Here is a 22,304-nt window from a genome sequence, read left to right as displayed (position 1 = left end):
CAGTGAGAGGCCCGCGTACCGCAAAAAAAAAAAAAAAAAAAAATTAAAAAAAAAAAAAAAAAGTTATGACGACTGGTTCCATGTGTTGCCCATCTGAAGCTTTGTGATAAGCTTCACCATTACCAAATATATGTTTCATTAGTTGCTGTCTGAATTTCTAAACTTTATTGAATTTTGCCAAAATCCTCCAACAGGTTAAATTTTGTCAAGTAGATTAAAATCTTATAAAGAACTAAATCAATATAGCTCAAACCACTGAGTTATAGCCCTATTGATATGCATAAGAAATATGGTACCAGTTTCTAAGATGCCTGAAACTTCCCAATTAGAAAAAAAAATATTGGATAAAAATCTTGAAATATCCAAAAGCACATTTCCATGTTACAAATCAGAGGGCTCTTCTGTTTCCTAACCCACTGCAGCTCTTCCCAGGAGAAAAAAAAACCCAGAGAAAGGGGGAAAATAAAAATGACCCAATTTTATTTGAGTGTATGTTCTATGAGGATAAGGATTGCCTAACATTGTACCTAGGACAAAGTCCAGAATTAGTAGGATTAGTTCAAGAGGTAGGTCGAAAGACTAGATGAATAAAAGTCATTGATGGAATATTTTAAAGTGAGGCTGAATTTGCCCCAGCCTTGAACTCCAGTATGACCTGAGCTTTTGGGAAGGAGAGTTACATCTAGTAAAAGAGATTCCATGGTTCTTTTTCCTGACAGAAATGGAATTTGAAATACTTGTTCTTAGGGAATTTATAATTCTGTCTAATTTCTTAAAGTAAAAAAGTATTGCAAATACAAAATGATAAGAGGAATAAAATCAATCACCATACCTCTCCATTAAAGAAGCAGAAAATTGTAGATACCAAAAGACCCTGTAAAAGAAAAATAGAATTATCTGATTCCAAATGGAAAAGATACATTATTTGTAACCAACTTGATGCACGTATAGTTAAAAATAAAACCAAAGCTATATGTAAATTTAAAACCAAATTTCACAAGCTGCCTTCCTGATGCAAGAACACCATACCTGATAGTGCATGAGGATGTGCATGATGTAATCATATACCTCCTCTGCAATCCTTCCTTCAGGTCGCCATGGAAACAGTACAAATTCAATGCCAAGTAATGGCACCAGGATAAGCGTAGCTCTCACAGCTTTCATGTAGAGATTGGATTCTGCTTGGTGAGTAACTTTTAACTTGGTGATAAGAACACGTACAATATTTAATAGGAAAAAAAGATTCACCTAAAAGAAAATAAAATGGCATATGGAAATTATTTCATATTTAGTATTAAGAATCATTATTGAAGGATCTTTTATGAATCTTAGAATATTTTCAGTACTCAAGAATATGTTCTATTGATGAGAATATTTGCCTAAATATTAATTTGTATTTCTGCTACTGAATTTTTTCATATTTTTCCCAGTTTTACTGAGACATAAGTGACACTATATAAGTTTAGGTTGCATAGCATGATTTAACTTACATATATTGTGAAATGATCATCACAATAAATTTAGCTAACATCGATCATCTCATAGAAATACCAAAGATTGTATATATATATTTTACCTTATGATGAGAACTCTTAGAATTTACTCTCAGCAACTTTCATGTATATCACAGAGCAGTGTTAACTATAATCATCATGTTGTACATCACATCCCTCATACTCATTTATCTTAAACGTGGAAGTTTCTGTCTTTTAACCACCTTCCTACAATTCCTCCTCCTCCACGCCCTGCCTCTAGTAACCACAAATATGTTCTTTTCTTTCTATGAGTTTGTTTGTTTATTTGTTTAGATTCCACATATAAGTGAGATCATACAATATTTGTCTTTCCCTGTCTGACTTATTTCACTTAGCATAATGCCCATCCAAGTTGTCTCAAGTGGCAGGATTTCCTTATTTTTTATGGCTAAATAGTATTCCATTGTGTGTGTGTGTGTGTGTGTGTGTGTGTGTGTGTGTGTGTGTGTGTGTGTATAAATACCATAACTTCTTAAGTTGTTTCCATGTCTTAGCTATTGTGGATAATGCTGCTATGAACATGGGGTGCAGATATCTCTTTAACATAGTGTTCTTGTTTCCTTTGGATATGGAATTGTGATTTATTAATTTAAAAAGTACATCAATCTTAATAGGCTTAGATTTTAAAAAATAAATTTATGGTGGAATTATTGTGGACCACCTTCAGCTAAGTAATATCTGATTGTTTTGCTTAGTTCATTTTCTTATGCAAAATTTTAAAATTTTGCTATGATTAAAAAAACCAAAGCTTCTGAACATTTTCAGCTCAGAGAAAGGAAATAATTGTTTGTAGCAAAGGCTAATTATTTTGTGTCTACTCTGTATTAGTGTTCATACTAGGTAGCTACCAAATATGTATTATACCATAATAACCATTTCCATCTTTTTGGTTTATCCTTCCTGCATTATTTGTATGTGTATGTGTGTAACAACGATCCTCACAACTCCCCATGATAGTAATATAATCCTCTTTATCCTTATGAGGAGGCTGAATCACATATTGGAACCAGTTGATATTCAACCTAGATCATCCTAGAGTTAAAAAAATTTGGCACCCAACAAGGCCTTCTGTCAATTACTTTCTGTAATTATAAACTTACTATGAGTTTACAACTTTCCCCAAAACAAATCATTCTCTTTGAAAGGGAGACATGAAACTTTAAAAATATAGTGTTCAGGGATAGAAAGTCCAGAGATGAACCAATGCACATATGGTCACCTTATCTTTGACAAAGAAGGCAAGAATATACGATGGAGTAAAGATAGCCTCTTCAATAAATGGTGCTGGGAAAACTGTACAGCTACATGTAAAAGAATGAAATTAGAACACTTCCTAACACCATACACAAAAATAAACTCAAAATAGATTAAAGACCTAAATGTGGGCTTCCCTGGTGGCGCAGTGGTTGAGAGTCCGCCTGCCGATGCAGGGGACACGGGTTTGTGCCCCGGTCTGGGAAGATCCCACATGCCGCGGAGCAGCTGGGCCCGTGGGCCATGGCTGCTGAGCCTGCGCGTCCGGAGCCTGTGCTCCGCAACGGGAGAGGCCACAACAGCGAGAGGCATGCGTACCGCAAACAAACAAACAAACAAACAAGCAAACAAAAGACCTAAATGTAAGGCCAGACACTATCAAACTCTTAGAGGAAAACATAGGCAGAACACTCTATGACATAAATCACAGCACGATCCTTTTTGACCCACCTCCTAGAGAAATGGAAATAAAAACAAAAATAAACAAACGGGACCAAATTAAACTTAAAATCTTTTGCACAGCAGAGGAAACCATAAACAAGACGAAAAGACAACCCTCAGAATGGGAGAAAATATTTGCAAATGAAGCAACTGACAAAGCATTAATCTCCAAAATATACAAGCAGCTCATACAGCTCAATATCAAAAAAACAAACAACCCAATCCAAAAATGGGTGGAAGACCTAAATAAAGCTTTCTCCAAAGAAGACATACAGATTGCCAACAAACACATGAAAAGATGCTCCACATCACTAATCATTAGAGAAATGCAAATCAAAACCACAATGAGGTATCACCTCACACCGGTCAGAATGGTCATCATCAAAAAATCTAGAAACAATAAATGCTGGAGAGGGTGTGGAGAAAAAGGAACACTCCTGCACTGTTTGCAGGAACATAGATTGATAACAGCCACTATGGAGAACAGTATGGAGCTTCCTTAATAAACTAAAAATAGAATTACCATATGACCCAGCAATCCCACTACTGGGCATATACCCTGAGAAAACCATAATTCAAAAAGACACGTGTACCACAATGTTCGTTGCAGCACTATTTACAATAGCAGGACATGGAAGCAACCTAAATGTCTATGGACAGATGAATGGATAAAGAAGATGTGACACACATATACAATGGAATATTACTCAGCCATAAAAAGAAATGCAATTGAGTTATTTGTAGTGAGGTGGATGGACCTATAGTCTGTCATACAGAGTGAAGTAAGTCAGGAAGAGAAAAACAAATACCTTATGCTAATGCATATATATGGAATCTAAAAAAACAGCACTGGTGAACTTAGTGGCAGGGAGGGAATAAAGACGCAGACGTAGAGAATGGACTTGAGGACACAGGGGCAAGGGGAAACAGGGATGAAGTGAGAGAGTGGCATTGACATATATACACTACCAAATGTAAAATGGATGGCTAGTGAGAAGCTACTGCGTAGCACAGGGAGATCAACTCGATGCTTTGTGACAACCTAGAGGGGTAGGATAGGGAGGGTGGGGGGCAGGCTCAAGAGGGAGGGGATGTGGGGATATATGTATATATATAGCTGATTCACTTTGTTGTACAGCAGAAACTAATACAGCATTGTAAAGCAATTATACTCCAATAAAGATGTGAAAAATATATATATAGTGTTCAAGAAATGAACAGAGTTCTATTGAAATACATTTCTCTCTCTCTTCCTGAATACTACGTTCTCTCTTTCTTATCTTTATCCATGTCAATATCTGTTACTTTTGTCTATATCCTCTATGCCTATTCCTTACGCCTTCCACAGAATTATGGACAATAGCCCCAGAAAAGTCCCTTCGGGCTCTTATTCTCCTATGCTGTTCTCTTTCCTTTTTTCTCACCCTGACTTCTAGCATCTGTGTTTTGTTTAATAATGTAAAAATTTCAAACTGTGTACTATTATGCAATTTATATCCACATACTTTAATCAGAAAAATAATGGTAGCATCTCATTTAATGTAGAAAGCAATGAAAAAATAACATACATTTGCTGATTTAAGGCATGTGTTATGAAAATAACTGGGCATAAAAATATTCTACTATTCTTTTAGAGAATTCAATGGAACATATGCTTCAAAAATAAACAGCTAACTATAATCCTGATGGAAACACATCTATGAAAAGTAACATGGTTACAGACACAGGACTGTCTGCTAAAGACAAAAGCAGAATAAGCTATTGCAACAGGTGTAAGAATGAAACATGATGAATCAACACATCAGCTGTTATTCCACCCATCCTACTGTTTTCCCTTCCCAAGCATTCATTACTGTTTTAAAAGTTTTGACTAAGTGGAAATTACTACCAGCCCATTGAATAAAAAGTAATAATGCCATTTTATCTGCTTATAAATTTAGAATTTAGAATATTTTATAATCCTAATATGCAAAAATCATAAATTATAAAAATCACTATAAATGTTGCAATTTAAATGCCCATTATATAAAAATTTCTAAATGCAAAGTGCTTCTCCAAATGGCAAGTCTGATTTAAAATGTGAACCTAGAAACTAGAAAGTCATCCTACTTTATTTTCTGCAAATACTTCCATTTATTTTAAATACAAATAGAACAAGAATAGTGAATTTCAGATGAATTACATCTGAATCTCATCTATCTTAGAGAAAAACTAGGTAAGGAAAAGAGAAGAAACTTTTTTTTACTCCAATACCCATAAAGTTCACATAGATGGTCGTAGGTACAACAGGACATTTTCACATCATGATACCACCTAGGGTCATGGCAGGAAGCCCTGTGAATCAACCCAGTGGCAGCAGGATTCCTGGAAGCCATTCCTCTACTAGATTAGCCAGCAATCACTTAACTGCTCACTGAAGTGACCTAAACATCTCTCACTAAACACAAATTAACCGTATCCCCTCTCAACTTCCCCTTAGCAAGATCTCAAAAGTTCTGTAGACACTCCAATACCACCCTGCTCGAGGGAATATGGGACAGAGGAAATCTGAGTGGAAAGAAACTGATTGTGGTTGAAATCTCTTCATTTATAAAAATTGTACAAAAATATGTGACCATATAAAAAATTGCTAGAGCCCCTCCCAAGACCTTGGAATTGGCCAGGACCAGTGAGGAGCCCTAGAGCTTAAACAAGGACAGATCATATTACCCTGTTAGAAAAATAGGCTCCTAATCTTTGGTTAGGCCAGAAAAATGGAAAAAGCTTTCTGCAAATAATGTGGATTTTCACTTCCTTTCTTACTGAGCAGCTTGATGGGCTATATTCCTATGTGATATTTTATCCTAACTGCACCATCTACTCTTCCCTCCCAAAGTTGTTGTGGACAGGCTCTTCCAAGGATTGTGTTAATTGCTGTTATATTTTTCATTTGTTAGGTGCTTTTACTTATTTCCTGAACCTCTCTGATTTAGGACTCTGAATCACATACCCCTCTCTAGAGCCAGATCTCTTATAATAAAATTTTGCCTTGTATTTGTTCTGTAAGCTTCTGGATGGCCCAAAAAAAGAATCTTAATTTCTTTGTATTTTCCTCAAAACAGAATCATGGTATCATGTAGAAATTATAAGTGAAGAATCTTTTAAAAGCATTTTTTGAGAGTTTATTATATTCTAGGCACTGTGTTAATTGCTTAACAGGATACATCTCAATCCTTACAACACCCTATGAGGTATTTATTCTTATTACTGCATAGTCATAGATGAGAAAACAAAGGCATAGAGAGGCTCAAAACAAAACAAAACAGAACTTGCCCTGAGAAACACAACCAGCAATGGTAGAGCTAGGTTTCAATGCTGGTTCTTTCCAAGAATACAAAGCTAGGACTTCTCAGGATATAGCTTAAACAATGTGTTATACATGTTCCTAGTATGTGCAAGTAGCAAGGGAAGGAAATGCTTCTGCCTCTGAAATTTTCATAAAGTCTGCACTAAGGTACATTAAAATTTCCATGAGATATAATAATAAATTTCATGTGTTGATTTTTTGAACTGGCTGTCTTCTGTAGCCAAGCACAAACCAGAAATTTGACACTTACTCCATGATTTATACATGCCAGGCTAAGCACTCTTTATGTATTAACTCATTTAATTTCTTGTTAAAAAAAATTAGAAGTATCTGTAATTACATTCTCTGTTTTGCAAATAAGGGACTTGAGGCCCAGAGTGATGAGTTTCATTGCATAAGGTCACATAGCAAGTAAGAGGTAGAAGAATTCAAACCCAGGCAATCAGCTTCTAAAATTTACCCTCTTAATTATGGCAAACTTTTGAAAATAACAGTGATACACTTGAGAATAGCTTGAATAGTGCATAACCACATACTAAATTGCAGCTAGAAAATGTAGTAAAATAATAGAATATTTCTCTAAAAAAAGGATCTGAAAAGAAGGGTTAGGAAGCTTTGTATTTTGGCTGAGAAATGTGCCCCCTTCATCTTTTTATATATAATTAAATATCAGCTATAGTTACAGTCTTAAAGACTGTAATTGCAATCTGGTCTCTAATGCTCTATGAGAGAAGGCATGTTAATTTAGATTAATTTATTTCCCCATTGAAACAATGTAATAAAAGCACTGAATTTGACTTCTGTTTTCCTGCAACCACACTTAAAAATGTCCAATTCGTGCACTTGGATTAAGTGCTGATCATTATAATAAAACAACAGTTTAAGCAATAGTTTCTTTTTCCAAATTAAAGTCTTTTCTTTACGGGGATATTAGTCTTATTACCATCACAAGTGTGTGGTTTTTCCTGTTTGCCATCCCCACTCACTAGATCCATCCTCTGCCCTTCTCTGCTCTGCGCCCCAGCAGGCTCTGAGGCATGTCTGAGGACTGCATCATCACAAGGCTTTTTTACCCTTGGCATTTGCTGCGTTTGGCCAATGGGAGGATCCAAGAGATCAGAGCATGGGAAAAGAGAGAAGTTTGAGTATTTCTTTCTCCTTTTTCCCTGTCAGGCTGTGGTTTTGACAGTAGCTGTGTTCCTCTACCCAAGGCCAGACCTCTTGTTGGGCTACCCCTCCTAGCACTCACCCAACCCCCTTTTAAAGTCTATCCATGATAACAGCTTCCCACTGTTGGTGCCTGGTGCCTCACCATCCCTTATGAATTAGTTCCTTTCCTCTTCCTGCCAACACTTCAAATATAACACCTTCCTTTAACCCTCTTCAATCAAACACTGTGAGTATGCTGTCTATGTCTACTGAGATCCTGAAGGATACCATAGGCCAGATGTTTCAGGAAATAAAGTTGAACTATGAACAATGATGAAAAAAGGAGCATTTTAATTACGTACCAATAAAGCAGCACAAATTGGGCCATGGATAATGTAGAGGAGATGGGTATCAGAACTGATCCAGCAGCTAAGGGAAAAAGCAGGGAAATTATGTTGAAGATTTTCATTGTAATTATTTCCAATTGAAATCAAAAAGAGAGATTATCTTACTTGTCATTGTAATATAAGCTTCTGGCAACAGCATGTATACAAGCAGGAATCAGTGGAAATCCTGTAAATGTCAAACAAAAAGAAAATAAATAGGCATCTTTCTCTGTAGATGGAATTCCTAAAATATGTCATGAAATATGAAACTCAGAGATACTCTAGGAGCAAAAATAGCTGGTCACTGTGTGCTTCTGATGTAAATATTATCTGTCTACTCATACAGTAAATGTGATGAAGTATTAGGTATCTGTCTTCAGGCTTGTGTGTGTGTGTGTGTGTACAGTTTCTTCTAATCTGAGCCATTTTGAATCAGTGGACTCCAGATCTAAGTTCATAAATGTGCTGCCTGGGCTCAAAAGCTTAGAAGAAATTCAGCATCTACATATCTTCCATAAGATGGAACTGACCAATCAGATGTGGGAAGAAGTTGAGACTGACTATGTGAAGAAGAAGAGAAGGGAGAGAGAGATGGCTTATATATCAGAAAGTTTGCATGTTCTTAGCATTCTAAATCAGATCTTTCAAATGTAAAATGAAGGTATATTTTATAAAGGTAACCTGAGTGTACTAATAGCCTCAACACATACATACATATAATTGAGCAAAAATTGGACTCACTTGGAAAATATATATATGACACTTTTATTATCAATAATATCAAACAACCAATAGGAACAATATTTATTTCAGTAAAAAAATATATAGTGTGTGTGTACATACCTCTATATATCTACATCTATTATCTGACTGGATAAATAGGTAGATACATGGATAGATAGATAAGTATCATTTCAGTTATGTTTCTGGAAACTAGTCCTTTTGAATTCATGTACAATGAATTCATTTTCAGCATTTTATGTTTTGTATTATTCTGGTTATTTTTAAAAAATATGTTAGAAGTGTATTATTTTTTGCTTTGTGAATAATATGTCACGAGATTGTGTGGAAAAAGCAGATTTTTTTGGCTGTCTTTATTCAGTTACTGTTGCCTCTACTCTTAAAATAAAATAACAATTTTTTTAAACAATCATTTTTAGAATGGAACTTCAAAGCTGGTTAAGCCCAATGCCCTCATTTGGCACATGAGGAAAAAGGAGATTCAGAATAGATCCCTAATTTATGATTCTAATTCTATTGTTTTAGTCACTACATATTTGGCCAAAATATACACTGGAATAGTAAATAGAAAAAAATTGTATTATTAATTGACCTGTGGTTACCGAAAACAGTGAGTCAGTGGTACTTTAAATATTTTAATTTACAACAATGAGCAAAGGTTAATCACTTGATATTGTTTAAAAAATGATTAATAATAAGAATATTTTTATTACAAAGGAACTCTGCATCCTCCAAAAGTTTTCTTAAAAGATGAGTCAGTAGATATGCATGATGGCACTTACCCCAGCCAAGAAAATAATACCACATCAAGTGCTGCTTCTCTGCAAACACAGCCACCACAATAAGTGTGTGTAGGTAAATGCCTTCACAAAGCATCCAAAAGTAGTTACAGCCCATCAGGTAAAGATGAATGAATTGGAACACTTTACAGCTAACCTATGAGGAAAGAAAGATATATATATTAGATATAGATATATAGTATATGTATGTATATATATGTGTGTGTGTGTGTGTGTGTGTGTGTGTGTGTGTGTGTGTGTGTATATGTGTATATATATATATATATATATATATATATATATATGTTTTGGCTGTGCCATGTGGCTTGGGGGATTTTAGGTCCCCGACCAGGGATTGAACCTGGGCCCTGGCAGTGGAAGCACAGAGTCCTAACCACTGGACCACCAGGGAATTCCCAGAAAGCAATCCATATTTAGTTGTTTATAAATGTACGTGTAAAGCAATATTCTAGTTTAGCTTAGTTATACAGAAACACAGAATTTTCTCTCCTCTACACAAAATCTTTCCTACTAATGATTCAGATTTATAAAAGCCAGTCTTCATCCCCATCTAATGGTGCCTCTAAAGTATTTAGCCACTGACTTCAGAGATTTAAAACGATACACCTCCCAGGAAATGTGTGAATGCCGAATTTACTACATTTAGTGGGTGTGTATTTTCTTAATATTGTTTTAGTTATTGTGTAATTACAAGTATCAAAGTTTTGCACATGAATGAATTTACATCTGTTTTAACCATGTCATCATGAACTCCTCGATTGTTGCATTCTGCTGGAAAAATCTTAATAATTTTAAAAGCAGTTCATGAAAAGTGCCAAATACTTAGGAAGTCTTGCATATCGTGTGCTACCAGTGCAGATACTTATTAAATAATAATCTAATGAGCCCATTCTTTGTTTTATTTAAATACGGGGTTTGAGGGTTTCATGTAGGTAAAAAGAAAAAAAAGTTATGGTTTTCCTTCCTCTTTTCCTGAGGTCTCACTTTCTCAAAGAGACAGGAAGAGAGAGGTTTAAATATTGGGTAAAGAAAATACAAAGGAGTAAAAGAGATATTTACCCCTTAACAAGGGGAATAAATTTAAAGCTCTCCAATTAACTCCCATCAGCTCCAGTTTCCAGACTGGAACTCAAATATTTAGTGGCAATTATCACTGTTTTTGAAATAAATATCTTTTTCACTAAAAGGAAAAGTGGAAATTAAATGCACTAGAAAATAAATATTGTATTATCATAGAATAGTAGTAATAACATTGGCATATAAGTTAGCTTAAAAATATTTTAGTATGTATTGTTTTATGTAATCCCTGAGATAATTCTGTGAGGCATGATTAATCACTAGCCACATACTTTATAGATAAAAAACTGAGTACTGGAGAAGTTAAATGATTTGCTAATTCATACAACATCAATCAAAGCTACATCCTGAACAAAATTTTGTTTTCTCGACCATACATAATGCCTTCTGACTGAGGATATTTATAAAACTATTCTTTTATTAAATACATCTGCAGAATGTATGATATTAAATTTTAAATATTGTACATTGATGTCAAACATTATATTAAAAAGTTCTCTCAAAAATAAAGCTGAGTTATTTAACTATGTTATATAGAAATGATAGGCTTCAGCTTCAAAATTTTATCTGTATAGTTTTTAGATACATATATCTAATTGGGCTTCCAACTCCTGATTTCATTAAAAATTTAATCTATAAATTATTATGATAAAAAGAACTTAAAGCATGCTTTAGAAAAATATTTTTATTGATGGCATTGGCAATATAAACAGACAATAAATTTTCCAAGAATACATTAAAAGTAACTATACTACATTTTGCAATTTATGTGATAAACAGTATCACATGTATATAAATGTAAGATTTAGAGTCTCTTTCTCTGAAGCTTCATGACAAAACTCTGACTTTCCTTGCTCTAGAGAAATGCACTCTAAAATGGCAGGATATTTGCCAATTTTTTATATTGCTAATTATACCCCAGTGTTTCCTCACCCAGTGACTTTAGAGTGGAACATATACAAGATTAAGCATCCAGATGCATATGTGCAAACAACACAGGGAATTTTAGAATTTTGGAAATTACCCTAAAAGCACACATAAAACACATATGAGAGTATCGTTTATTGAACAATTAAGTGAAAATTCCTTCCCTTCCCCGATTTCAGTAACCAGAACTTAATCTTTTATAATCTTAACCTTAATCTTTTATATAAAAACTATTTTATATATCATATATACACACCCTTCCCAAATCTACATCCAAAACTGTATTATAGATACTACAAATATAAAAGCAGGCAATTAAAAAATCTCAACTATATGCTTGCTATTTATGGAGATATTTTAATTTAAACATAGCTTACATATGCATATAACTTGCATAAAATATATAAAATTGTATTGTAAATGTCAGGTTATATTTTTAAAATGTAGCTTTTGTATTGTGATAGTCTCTGTGCTTATTTTTGTGTATCTTTTTATATTTATCCTAAAACCTGTGCTTCCAAAGGGATTGTAAGGGAACAATTTACAAATACTTGCTGAGACAGTTAGGATTTTATAGAGCACTTGAAAAATTTTATGTTGATAAAGTTCAATATTATATAGGCATAATTCATTTTCCCTGGTTTTATTAACTCTTTAAAGTCAGCCTGATACCAAACACATAATTTAAATTAAATTTTCCATTTTCACGTGCTGCCTTTCTCTAACTGCACAGTTAGTTGCTTTGCTTGATTTTTTAAAAATTTGATTGAGGAAATGTTATGTCCCACCAGCAGTAAGACTCTAACCATAAATGAGGTGAAGACATTTAACATATATAGGTAACTGAAACAAAGAAATTACTCTTCCTTTTGTTATGCAATATTTATAACTTGGGGAATATTGAGATATATTTACCTTTCTAAATTGGAATATAGCTACATATACATACTCTTTATATGGCAGACATAAAATATACATATATTAGTACTTAATTACACACATATACATGTATCTACCCCTGCCCCCCCACCTCTCCTATTTCTTCCCCACTAACCCCTTGAACCTAAACTTCATTTTACTTACAGGATTTGTGGCCACTAAGGGCTGGTTGTTGGCCACTGCAGTGAGATGAATGATTATTACAATAGAGTTACAAACGAAAGAGAAGAACAAATTTTTGTGCAAGGTAATTCTTTGGCAACTTAGGCTCCTGAAAGGCAAGAGAAACCAAAGTGTGCTGACATCATAAAATGTTTCCACATTTTGTATTAATAATCATTCAAATAAGATACATTCACAATTCATAGCAGCTGCTCCAAATTGGGAAGAATTATTTTTTCTCCCCAAGATTTACTCATGATAAAATTTTAATTGGGGAAAATCTATAATTCCTTAAAGCATAGAGACACATGAGTTGCTTCAGTACAGGTAAACATATATAAGGAAAGGAAATTTGTCTGTACAAGGCCTCTACATAAATTTCTTCCCTTAATCTCTCATCATGATTAATATTCTAATTCATTCTGAAGATATAGAAACTGAAATTCAGTGAAAATAGATAATTGATCAAAAAATCATGCAGCTAATTAATTTGAAAACTTTGGATTTGTCATCAGATTCTCACATAGATAATGGTCTTTTCATTATACCACATAGGCTGTTCTATTTATATAGCCTGTTTATGGTTATTTATGGTTGTTCTGTTTATATAGCTCCTATGTGGTAGTGGTGATTATGTAGACCAATCATGAGAAAAATAACATTGTACTTAGAAGAAATGAGTTGATAAAAATATAGATTTAGCAACCAATGAGGTTTGCTCAGCTTCACTGAATTTTTTTCCAATTGGCCCAGCCATGCATAAGATATAAAAATATTACCTCCTTTTACTGAAGGTCCTCATGTGTAAAACAAAATTTTAAAACTGCCTAAATGGAGTTCATATAGAAATAGATTTCAGGAGCAGATGTCATTCGTGACAAGTAATGCTGGTCTTCAGATTGAATCCACATCTGCTCTACAAGATCGTATATGACTGCCTTACCCATGATCAAAGACCAATTCAAGTATTACCTCTTCTGTGAAGCATTATTCAATGGCTTATTATGGGTAAAGTTTTAAAATAATATAAAGGAATCCATTTGAAACTGAACACTTAATATCAAAACAAAACGTATGTAGGAAGACATGAGGAATCATTTCATTACAAAGAGTTAAAAGCTCATTTTGGGTTTTACACAGTTATACAATTAATATGATCAACCTAGATAATCTGTCTTATATAACTCAAATCAATGACTTCTACTTTGGAAACTTTGAGATTTTAACCTAGTTTTATCACTATATCACCTTATTTTAAATAGAATATGTGCCCAGGATATTATAGTTAGGCTGGATGCCAAGGTTTTCTATATTTAAAATGCAAAGTTTAGGCTATATTGTCTCTGAAATTTCTTGCAGCTAAAGGTCTGTGATCGTGTATATAGCTCTAGTATTTTAAAGGATCTGAAAGTGAATCCAATCCAAATCAAAATTTATGGAATTTCAATACATGCCTTTCACAGAAGTAGATGCTATCAGGGAAACTTCTTTGAAAGGCTTCATGAACAAGACGGCCCTCAGATCAATCATTGTGTGTGAGACAGTCATATACCAACAATTGTGAAGTCCAGATGGAGTCCATCAAAATAGAAACAGCTGAGAGTTGCTAGTATTTTCATATTAGAGAGTCTTTAACTTGACTTGACTTTGCAGTGCATGACAGTAGTGAGAAGCAGGCAGGGATCAAGGAACAGTGTAAAAATGATACTCTATAGAGAAGAAGAATCTTTGAAAGTTTTTGAATTAAGGAGTATCATGAGTTCTGCTCTTTAACTGAAGTCAACATTGAGGCAAAGATGGCTCTATTTTTGATAAAATGCCACAGCAGTGACACGAGTGCTTGTGTTTACTGAGAGTGAAGAGAGTTAATGAATATGAGGAGAGGTCTAATAAAAAATACTCTTTTCAAATCATTTATACATATTATGTGTAGTTTATTTCTTGTAATTTATCACTCTTCTGTGTTGAAAATTATGAACACATAAAATTTGTCAACATGGTCTTATTTTAAAATGCCTGTCTTGGGCTTACCCTGTGCCTATAGAGTGCCAACTATGGTTTAAGGAAAAACTGCTTATCCATGCAATTATAAAACACCCATGCCCTTTTTTAGTAACAGAATTTAGATAACTCAGCTACCATCATGGGAAAAAAAATAAAATGTTTTCCTTAACTGGGTTGTTTTGCCCTTTTCTGCTGAACACACTTATATCCAGGTCCATTGGTTAAGACATATATACATAAACAAAATTTCATATTTTTCAAATTATGACCAAAAGACTAGGAGGGTTTGCTTACAGAGCAAGTCAGAAATATTTGTAAAGAGTAAATTGGAATGCAGGAAAACAAACATTGAAGAAGGCTTTCAAAAATAGCAATTCATTATAGAAGTAAGAGCTGAAAGATATGAACTGAGGAACATAAAACAAACAGCATTTATGTAATAACTGTTGATATTTATAGGATTCACATGTGAAAAGATTGAAAATACGTAAAATAAAATGCCAACTAGTTAGTTGAAAAACCAGTTTAATTTTCCTTGTGTTCATTTAAACTTCTTCTCTTCTCTATGATAGTCTGTATTTCTGTTCCTCTGAGAATTCCCTCTTTTCTAATGACTCTGCTCCCACCTCAATCTGGCTTGAAAGTTAAAGACTTAAAAATGAGCTGCTGGATGTAGAGAATGGACTTGAGGACACGGGGAGGGGGAAGGGTAAGCTGGGACGAAGTGAGAGAGTAGCATTGACATATATACACTACCAAATGTAAAATAGATAGCATATATGTACATGTATAGCTGATTCACTTTGTTATATAGCAGAAACTAACACACCATTGTAAAGCAATTATACTCCAATAAAGATGTTAAAAAAAAAATGAGCTGCTGGTATCTATTCTCTTCTAAAGATGTAATTATTGTGACTACAGTCACCAAAAAAATGGTTTCTTATTCTCTTACTATGTGATAAAAGAATATACCATATTTCCATCTTTTAGACCCAAACAATGCCATATTATGGGCAAAATTTTGAAATGATAGAGTGAAATTCTATGGTAAATGAATTTTTGAATACCAAAACCAAACAAATACTTAAGAGGACACATGAAATCATTTCAATAGACACATGAAGCTTATTTTGAGTGTTATACAAAATTATCCAAGTAGTATGGTCAACATAGATAATCTACCATATATGACTCAAACCATATACTTCTGCATTAGGAACCCTGATATCCTGTTTAGCTGTCTATATCGTTGTAACATACTGAACCATTGCCAAATCATTTCAGTTTGTGTTGTGTAAAATAAGTCGTACTCTCTACAATACTAGACTATAGTTTTGGTTTCTTCGATTTTTTCCTCCAGGAAAAAATGCCATCTGACATGTTTTTTCTCAATGTCTAGTGGTAAAAATGGTTCAGATTTTTCTAGTGATGAGTATTGTTTTCTTTTAAACATATTCATTAATACGTATAAGTACATTAAGCCAAATAAAATCAACTTGAAAATGAAAACCAAAATATGTACTTGGTAAACACACTGGTTTGCTTAAATGAAATACTAAAATATTTTGCTATTTTTTCAAATGTTAATCTGCAACCAATTTAACCTATCCTAAATTCTTTAATGTGATTATTTATTCAAAATATTTTAAAAATTGTTTTATAGGCTTATAGAATGTTTTACAAAAATCTCTGTCTGCTTTCTTTAAATGTTATCCTAGCATAACCATAGAATAGAAAATGTGGTTTGTGGGTCTGGATTGTTTCCGTTTCATATTCTCTATGTATAATTATTTTAGAACACTATTTCAATATGCAATTTTGACAAGCGGAGTAATAGAGGCAGTTGGCATAAGTGTGGCAGCAAAACCATTACATTCCATGTGTAATGTAACCATGCCTTTCAATTCTCTTTTTGTGCCACCTACTGAAAGTGTGACTTTGGACAAGTTATTTAAAAACTCTAATCCTCAGTTTCAGTTTCCTTTTCTGTAATATAGGGATAACAATAGTACTTCATAGGATTGGCTGGAAGGTTAAATGAGTTAAATCATGTCTAGTGCTAAGCGTAATATCTAACCTATAGTGAACATTCCAAGTTAACTATTATTTTTAACATAGTTTTCATGCGGTTAATTTTAATCAAATTCTCTAATGGTTTTCTCTCACAAATAATAAAATAGCATCAAGTTTCGTGTCAGTAATATAAAACTGCCCATGTTTTAAGTAACGCAATGATACATTGTCATCTTTTTGTTACAAAACACAAGAATTCAGCATCAGAAAGAGAATTTCCATGTGATGAAGGGCAATAGATCAAGCAACCTAAATTATCTTCCCAAGGAGTTGTCTGCAAATTTCCACTTTCCTTGTCATGCTGATGCCAGCTATTATGCTGCTCCATATTCAAAGTTCTGCCACAGTATAGACAAAATACTTGCCTTTGATTCCCATTTGGTTTTGACATGAGGTCGAAATTTCCAAATTACTTTCCTCAGTACTAATCCTGAGCAAAACTAGTCATGGAAGGAGGAAATACAAGCAATAAAAGAATAGCCCACTCTACAGTGTACTACTTCCTTATGCTAGTTTATCTAATTTAATTTCCAAATGCTCAGCTTTTTCCACAAGAAAACACAAATCATGTATCCGAAAGGAAAGCCTGTGCCAATAGGAACACTGCCAAAAACAACAGGCAGAAAGCAATAAATGTATTAAAAGAATAAGCAGTATGGCTATCTTTTGTCTACTGGCAATGGAACTTTGAGTTGATGGAATCACCTGGTTATGTGACACAAAGTAGACATAACCTCTAGCATTAGCTCTCTTTTGGAGGCTGCTGGTGATCCATTCAGCCGGATTAGAAAGAGTCCAAGAGTGTTTCAACCAAGGTGCTCAGTCAAGTCCTGCTAGAGAGGAAATGGTTGCCCTTCCTCTATCATGCTCTCTCCTCCACTGCCCATGCTTTCAAAGTTGCTCATTTAATATTACATATAAATACAGGCTGCATAAGGAAGAGACCTGCTCATTTTATGTGGCCAAATGGTTTGCTCTCATGTGTGAATTGCCCCAGTGCAAGTGTGCTTCTTGGTCTCCTAATGGGCAGAAAACTAGAGAAGAAATAGTCTGGCTTTCTGAATGCCTGTGATTCTTATGCTCTAAAAAAAAGAAAAAAAAGAAAAAAAAATCCCAAAAAGCAAAACCGAAAAACAACCCTTTTAGAGATAAAATTCATAATAATAGCATACACCATGATATTGAGGCTTTACAATATCCCAGGTGCAGAGATAAGTATTCCACATTCATTATCTCATTTAACAACCCCTTGAAATATCATTATCCTTTAATAAAATTGAGGTAAGCTGCTCCAGGTCACAATCCTATTAAGTGATCTTTTGAATTTGAACGTTTAAGTTTTTAATAAAGTATCAATAATAAGGCTTTTGTCTCCTTTAATATTCATTTAGTCACTTATAACTATTTTTGATGCATAATAATATATTGTTCACTGTTTCTAGATACTGGGGAAACAGTTATGAACAACACAGAGCAAGATCCTGATCTCATGTTACTCATGGGACGGTGGAGGGTAAATAGACACATATATTACATAAAGTAATTCTACATAGTGTTATATGCTTTTTAGAAGTTAAAATAGAATTAGGAGATAGGCAAAGACTGTGGCAAGAGTGAGGGGAATACTCCAGATAGAACTGAAACAGGAGAAGATAGGGAAGGAAAGCATTTCAAGCAGAGAGAGCATCCTGTGTCGAACATTTTTTTTTAAAGTTAAAGCTTAAGGTTTTTGAGGGGCAAGAAGGACAGACAATGTGAATAAAGCATAAGGCAAAACTCTACACTGTTTTTTTTTCCATACTAAATGAGGAAAATTAAATTCAAAGAACATAACTTACTAAATGACTTTTTGATTCTGCAGCTCTTACTCTTATGTTACATCTTAATGTTCCATCAGCAAATGTTAGCAATGTAATATCCAGTCATTCTTGGGTTTTGTTTTTCCTAACTACTAAAAAGATGCTACAGTTGGGAGGGTTTACTTTGCTTTGCTTTCTTCTCATATATAGTCATATCAGTGGGTATGGTCTAGGAAAATAAACTATGTCTGCAAGAGTAGGAAACCAGATTGCAAAACATATTATGATTTGGGGAAGAAAGATGTTATATTATTTGTGTTATCTATTTCAAATTACAAAATTTTAATCCATTCTAATAACTGTATAGTTTTTACACCAAGCAGCGGATCATTAGCATTCTTAAAATAATTTGTCATTTTGTTCCCATGAAAATTCAGTTATGCTTAAATAGTACTTACATTTAAATATACGTTATAAATACACTTATAAAGAAGTTGCATATTTATTAGAAAAATCAACATAAATATGTAATCTTTAACATTTAGTTATAGTTTAAATAATAAATTTACTCTTTAAAATAAGTCCAAATTCTTTAATTCAGTTATATTTCCATACTTGGGGCTCTTCTCCATAAACCAGTAATAGCAGTTACATTATAGAGGAACTGGATTTTGTTAGAGTAAACCCATTACTTCTTGCACCAGTTTGTCCTGATTTAAATCTGATACTCTAATGTGGAAATGCAATGCTTTTATTATATAATTACAGTGGACATATTTAAAAAGCTTTCCAGCCAAGACTCGCATTCCTGAATAGGTATGCTTTCAGCTCTCATCACGTTCATTTGAGAGGGAAGGATGTTTCAGCACATTGATTAAATTCATTAATTTGGAAGTAGACTCAGTGAGTATGCTCTAATAAAACATTATATGAAAAACTATAACTAACAATATCCAGTGTTAAGCTGAACGAAGTCTAGAATACATACAATAGAATAGAATGTATCTCAGAACTGTAGTGCACAACAGACTTACAATGAATGCACTCTTACAAAAGTGGAGAAAGCAAGGGTGGTCCTGGGTAGGCACTCAGAGGTATGTTATTCAAGGATCGCTACATGACTATTTCTGAACTCAGCCATTGTCAGACTTCTGACAGTGCAGATTTGCCAGGTTTTAAACAACTTATTTAAGTGATAGCTCTGATTTGCAAATACAGGGACATCAGAACATGATTTGTAGATAAGACTCTCTATTCTCTGTTTCAATGTAGGATTTCTTTAAATAGTTAGCTTTATTTGAAACCAGTTTAAAGATTGAATCATGAACAGTTTTCAGGAGAATAGTTATAGCTTAAAGAAGAAAGCCATACTTGTTCTAATTCAAGAGATATATGAAGAAACTGGAAATGAGAGAAAGGTTCACAATATTGAATGAATATTTTCAAATATGACTTTAAAAAAAGAAAGGTGAGAATTTGTGTCACTTGTCCTGAAAAGCAGAAATATAAGCATTAAAGGATCATTTTATTAAGTTGAGAAATAGATGTTTTGCTGAATTTTATTCAGGACTACCGAGAAATATCATCTTCTGTATAGTTGTAAATATGCAACTTGGCTTTAAAATTATTTAGAATCACTGTCTGAAATGTCAGCAAAATTAAGATGGTTTAAAAAAAAAGAACTACCTTCTTCCCCATGCAAGTTACGTGTGCTCTTTTATGTGCAAGAATATGGAGCCTTTTGTCTGGGTTGAAAGTAAGAGCAAGATTTGCTATGCTCTCAGATTTTAAACAGTAATTAAAATATAATTTATAATTAATTCTGGTAAAGCTTATTTATTTTTTTTATCTAAAGGGTTCTGCTTTGTTTTTCCAAGGATCATTATGAGTAAGAGTCATTGCCTCTTAGGGCTTGGCAAATCCCAAATTTCTGTCTCTCTCTCTCTTCCCCTCCCTTTCTGTTCCCTTTCTTTTTATTTCCCACTCTCTTTCCTTAATTGGCTCTAATATAAAACTGAAGTATATCTGGTAAATAGTGTTTCGTGTTCTCTGCTTCTAATTTAAAGCATGGATGAGTAGTAGACTTTTCTTTTCTCTCTCTAAATAAAAAATAACAAACAGTACCGTAAATCAACTTTTTGTATGGTCTTGGTTTTTATTAGGATGGATCAGTGACCCTCACTCAATTAACAAATGAAAAAAATAGTTGCCTCTACCCTAGACTAAGCAAGAATGACTGCAGTATGAGGAACTGGGTTCAGAAGCAGAAAGGAGATATTGATAGATTTTTGTACACACAATGATTTTATGTGAAACATCAGCTCTCCTAGGAATTGTTTCCAGGTTAGTTGGAAGAAAGCTAAGATTTCTATTGCTCATGACTATATGAACGTGCTTCATTAACCATTCAGTTAAGCATTTTCTGAGATGGCCTTGGTCTTCTTTGGATCTAGCTGCAGGGTATCCTATGTTATTTTACACAGTTGCTTCTACTGGCTAGAATTGTAAAGAGTCTTACTCTAATGTCTTTCTTTGTTGATGGAGACAGCCAAGGCCAGACAAACTCAAGGGACTTGTCCAAGGTCACAGATAAGTCATGGGAAAGTCTGTCCTAGAAATAAGTTTCCAAGTCAGTTCATGTCTTCATTCCTTAAAAATGTATTAAGTGCCTACTATGCACAAGGTTATGTGCTAAGCCCTGGAATGTGTAAAGGAACCAAGCAGTGATGATTCCTGCTCTCATGGAGCTAAATTTGTGCTGTTCTTTCCATTATTTCCTGTTTTAGTGGATAGTTGTTTTGGGTTGATAGTGGCTTTTCCTATTTTAGTAGATAGTTCTGGGAGTATATATTAAAAGTGCCTTAAAATCAAAGACTACAAATTCAAGTACTGAGTAAGCTATGTGATATCTTGTGGGCATTAAAAAAGTCTTATTATCTTTGACTAATTTACTTAACCTCAATTTTTTCCTGATATAATTATACTACTACTTTGTTTTATAAAATTTTTCATTCATTGTATACTTATTTTTCTTATAATGTGAACGTTATAACAATTTCTTTAAAAATGTGGTACACATAAAACTAGAAACTGTGTTCTTTAATTATGTTTTAAAAGAGCCCACTGTTAATTATGTTTTAAAAGCGCCCACTGTTAAAATGTGCCAGTCAGGGCTAAATATTTATATAAAATCTTTTAATGGACTAGTAAGAAAGAGCAAGACTGACAACTATGCCAATAATAGTGTTTTCCAAACGAGACTCTCCACTTAACAATGCATATATATCATCTCAGCTATGATATAGATACTAATAGAATCTGCGTTTTAAAGATGTGAAATTGAGGATTAGAGAAATGAAAGAAGCTGCTCGATACTATGCAGCAAGTAGCTGACGAAGGTGGAATCTAAGAGAAGATGTGCCTGTTTAGAGAACATACTCTTAACTACTTACCTGTAGTGAAGGCTGTCTAACACATAAAAAAGTATTTAGAATGGTATACCCGGGCCTAACTTGGCCCAGGTTTCTCATAAAGCCTGAGAATGTATAATAAAAAAGAAAAATTAATTTGAAACTTTGCTTTCTGGTCAAATTCTCCATTTTTAAAAGATAACTAAAGTCAAATAAAATTACTAAGCCAAACAGAAAGTACATAGATGGGGAGGAACC

At 33.7% G+C, this 22,304-nt stretch overlaps 1 protein-coding gene across 3 annotated transcripts in view; it reads right to left on the bottom strand.

Annotated features, from left to right (window-relative positions):
- Positions 1 to 22,304, bottom strand: part of CALCRL (calcitonin receptor like receptor) — a 105,995-nt gene that overhangs the window by 8,156 nt on the left and 75,535 nt on the right. For all 3 annotated transcript variants that reach the window (XM_082658680.1, XM_082658681.1, XM_082658682.1), the window contains 6 exons: positions 12,740 to 12,866; positions 9,635 to 9,788; positions 8,238 to 8,298; positions 8,088 to 8,154; positions 1,030 to 1,248; positions 833 to 874 (listed from right to left, as the gene is read on the bottom strand). In XM_082658680.1, coding sequence (XP_082514806.1) covers positions 833 to 874; positions 1,030 to 1,248; positions 8,088 to 8,154; positions 8,238 to 8,298; positions 9,635 to 9,788; positions 12,740 to 12,866 — 670 coding nt within the window. The remainder of the gene's footprint in view (positions 1 to 832; positions 875 to 1,029; positions 1,249 to 8,087; positions 8,155 to 8,237; positions 8,299 to 9,634; positions 9,789 to 12,739; positions 12,867 to 22,304) is intronic.

The sequence above is a fragment of the Grampus griseus genome (genome assembly GCF_964374135.1).
Source record: "Grampus griseus genome assembly, chromosome: 7".
In the NCBI taxonomy this organism is placed as follows: domain Eukaryota; kingdom Metazoa; phylum Chordata; class Mammalia; order Artiodactyla; family Delphinidae; genus Grampus; species Grampus griseus.
This window is presented reverse-complemented; position numbering and strand designations above follow the sequence as displayed.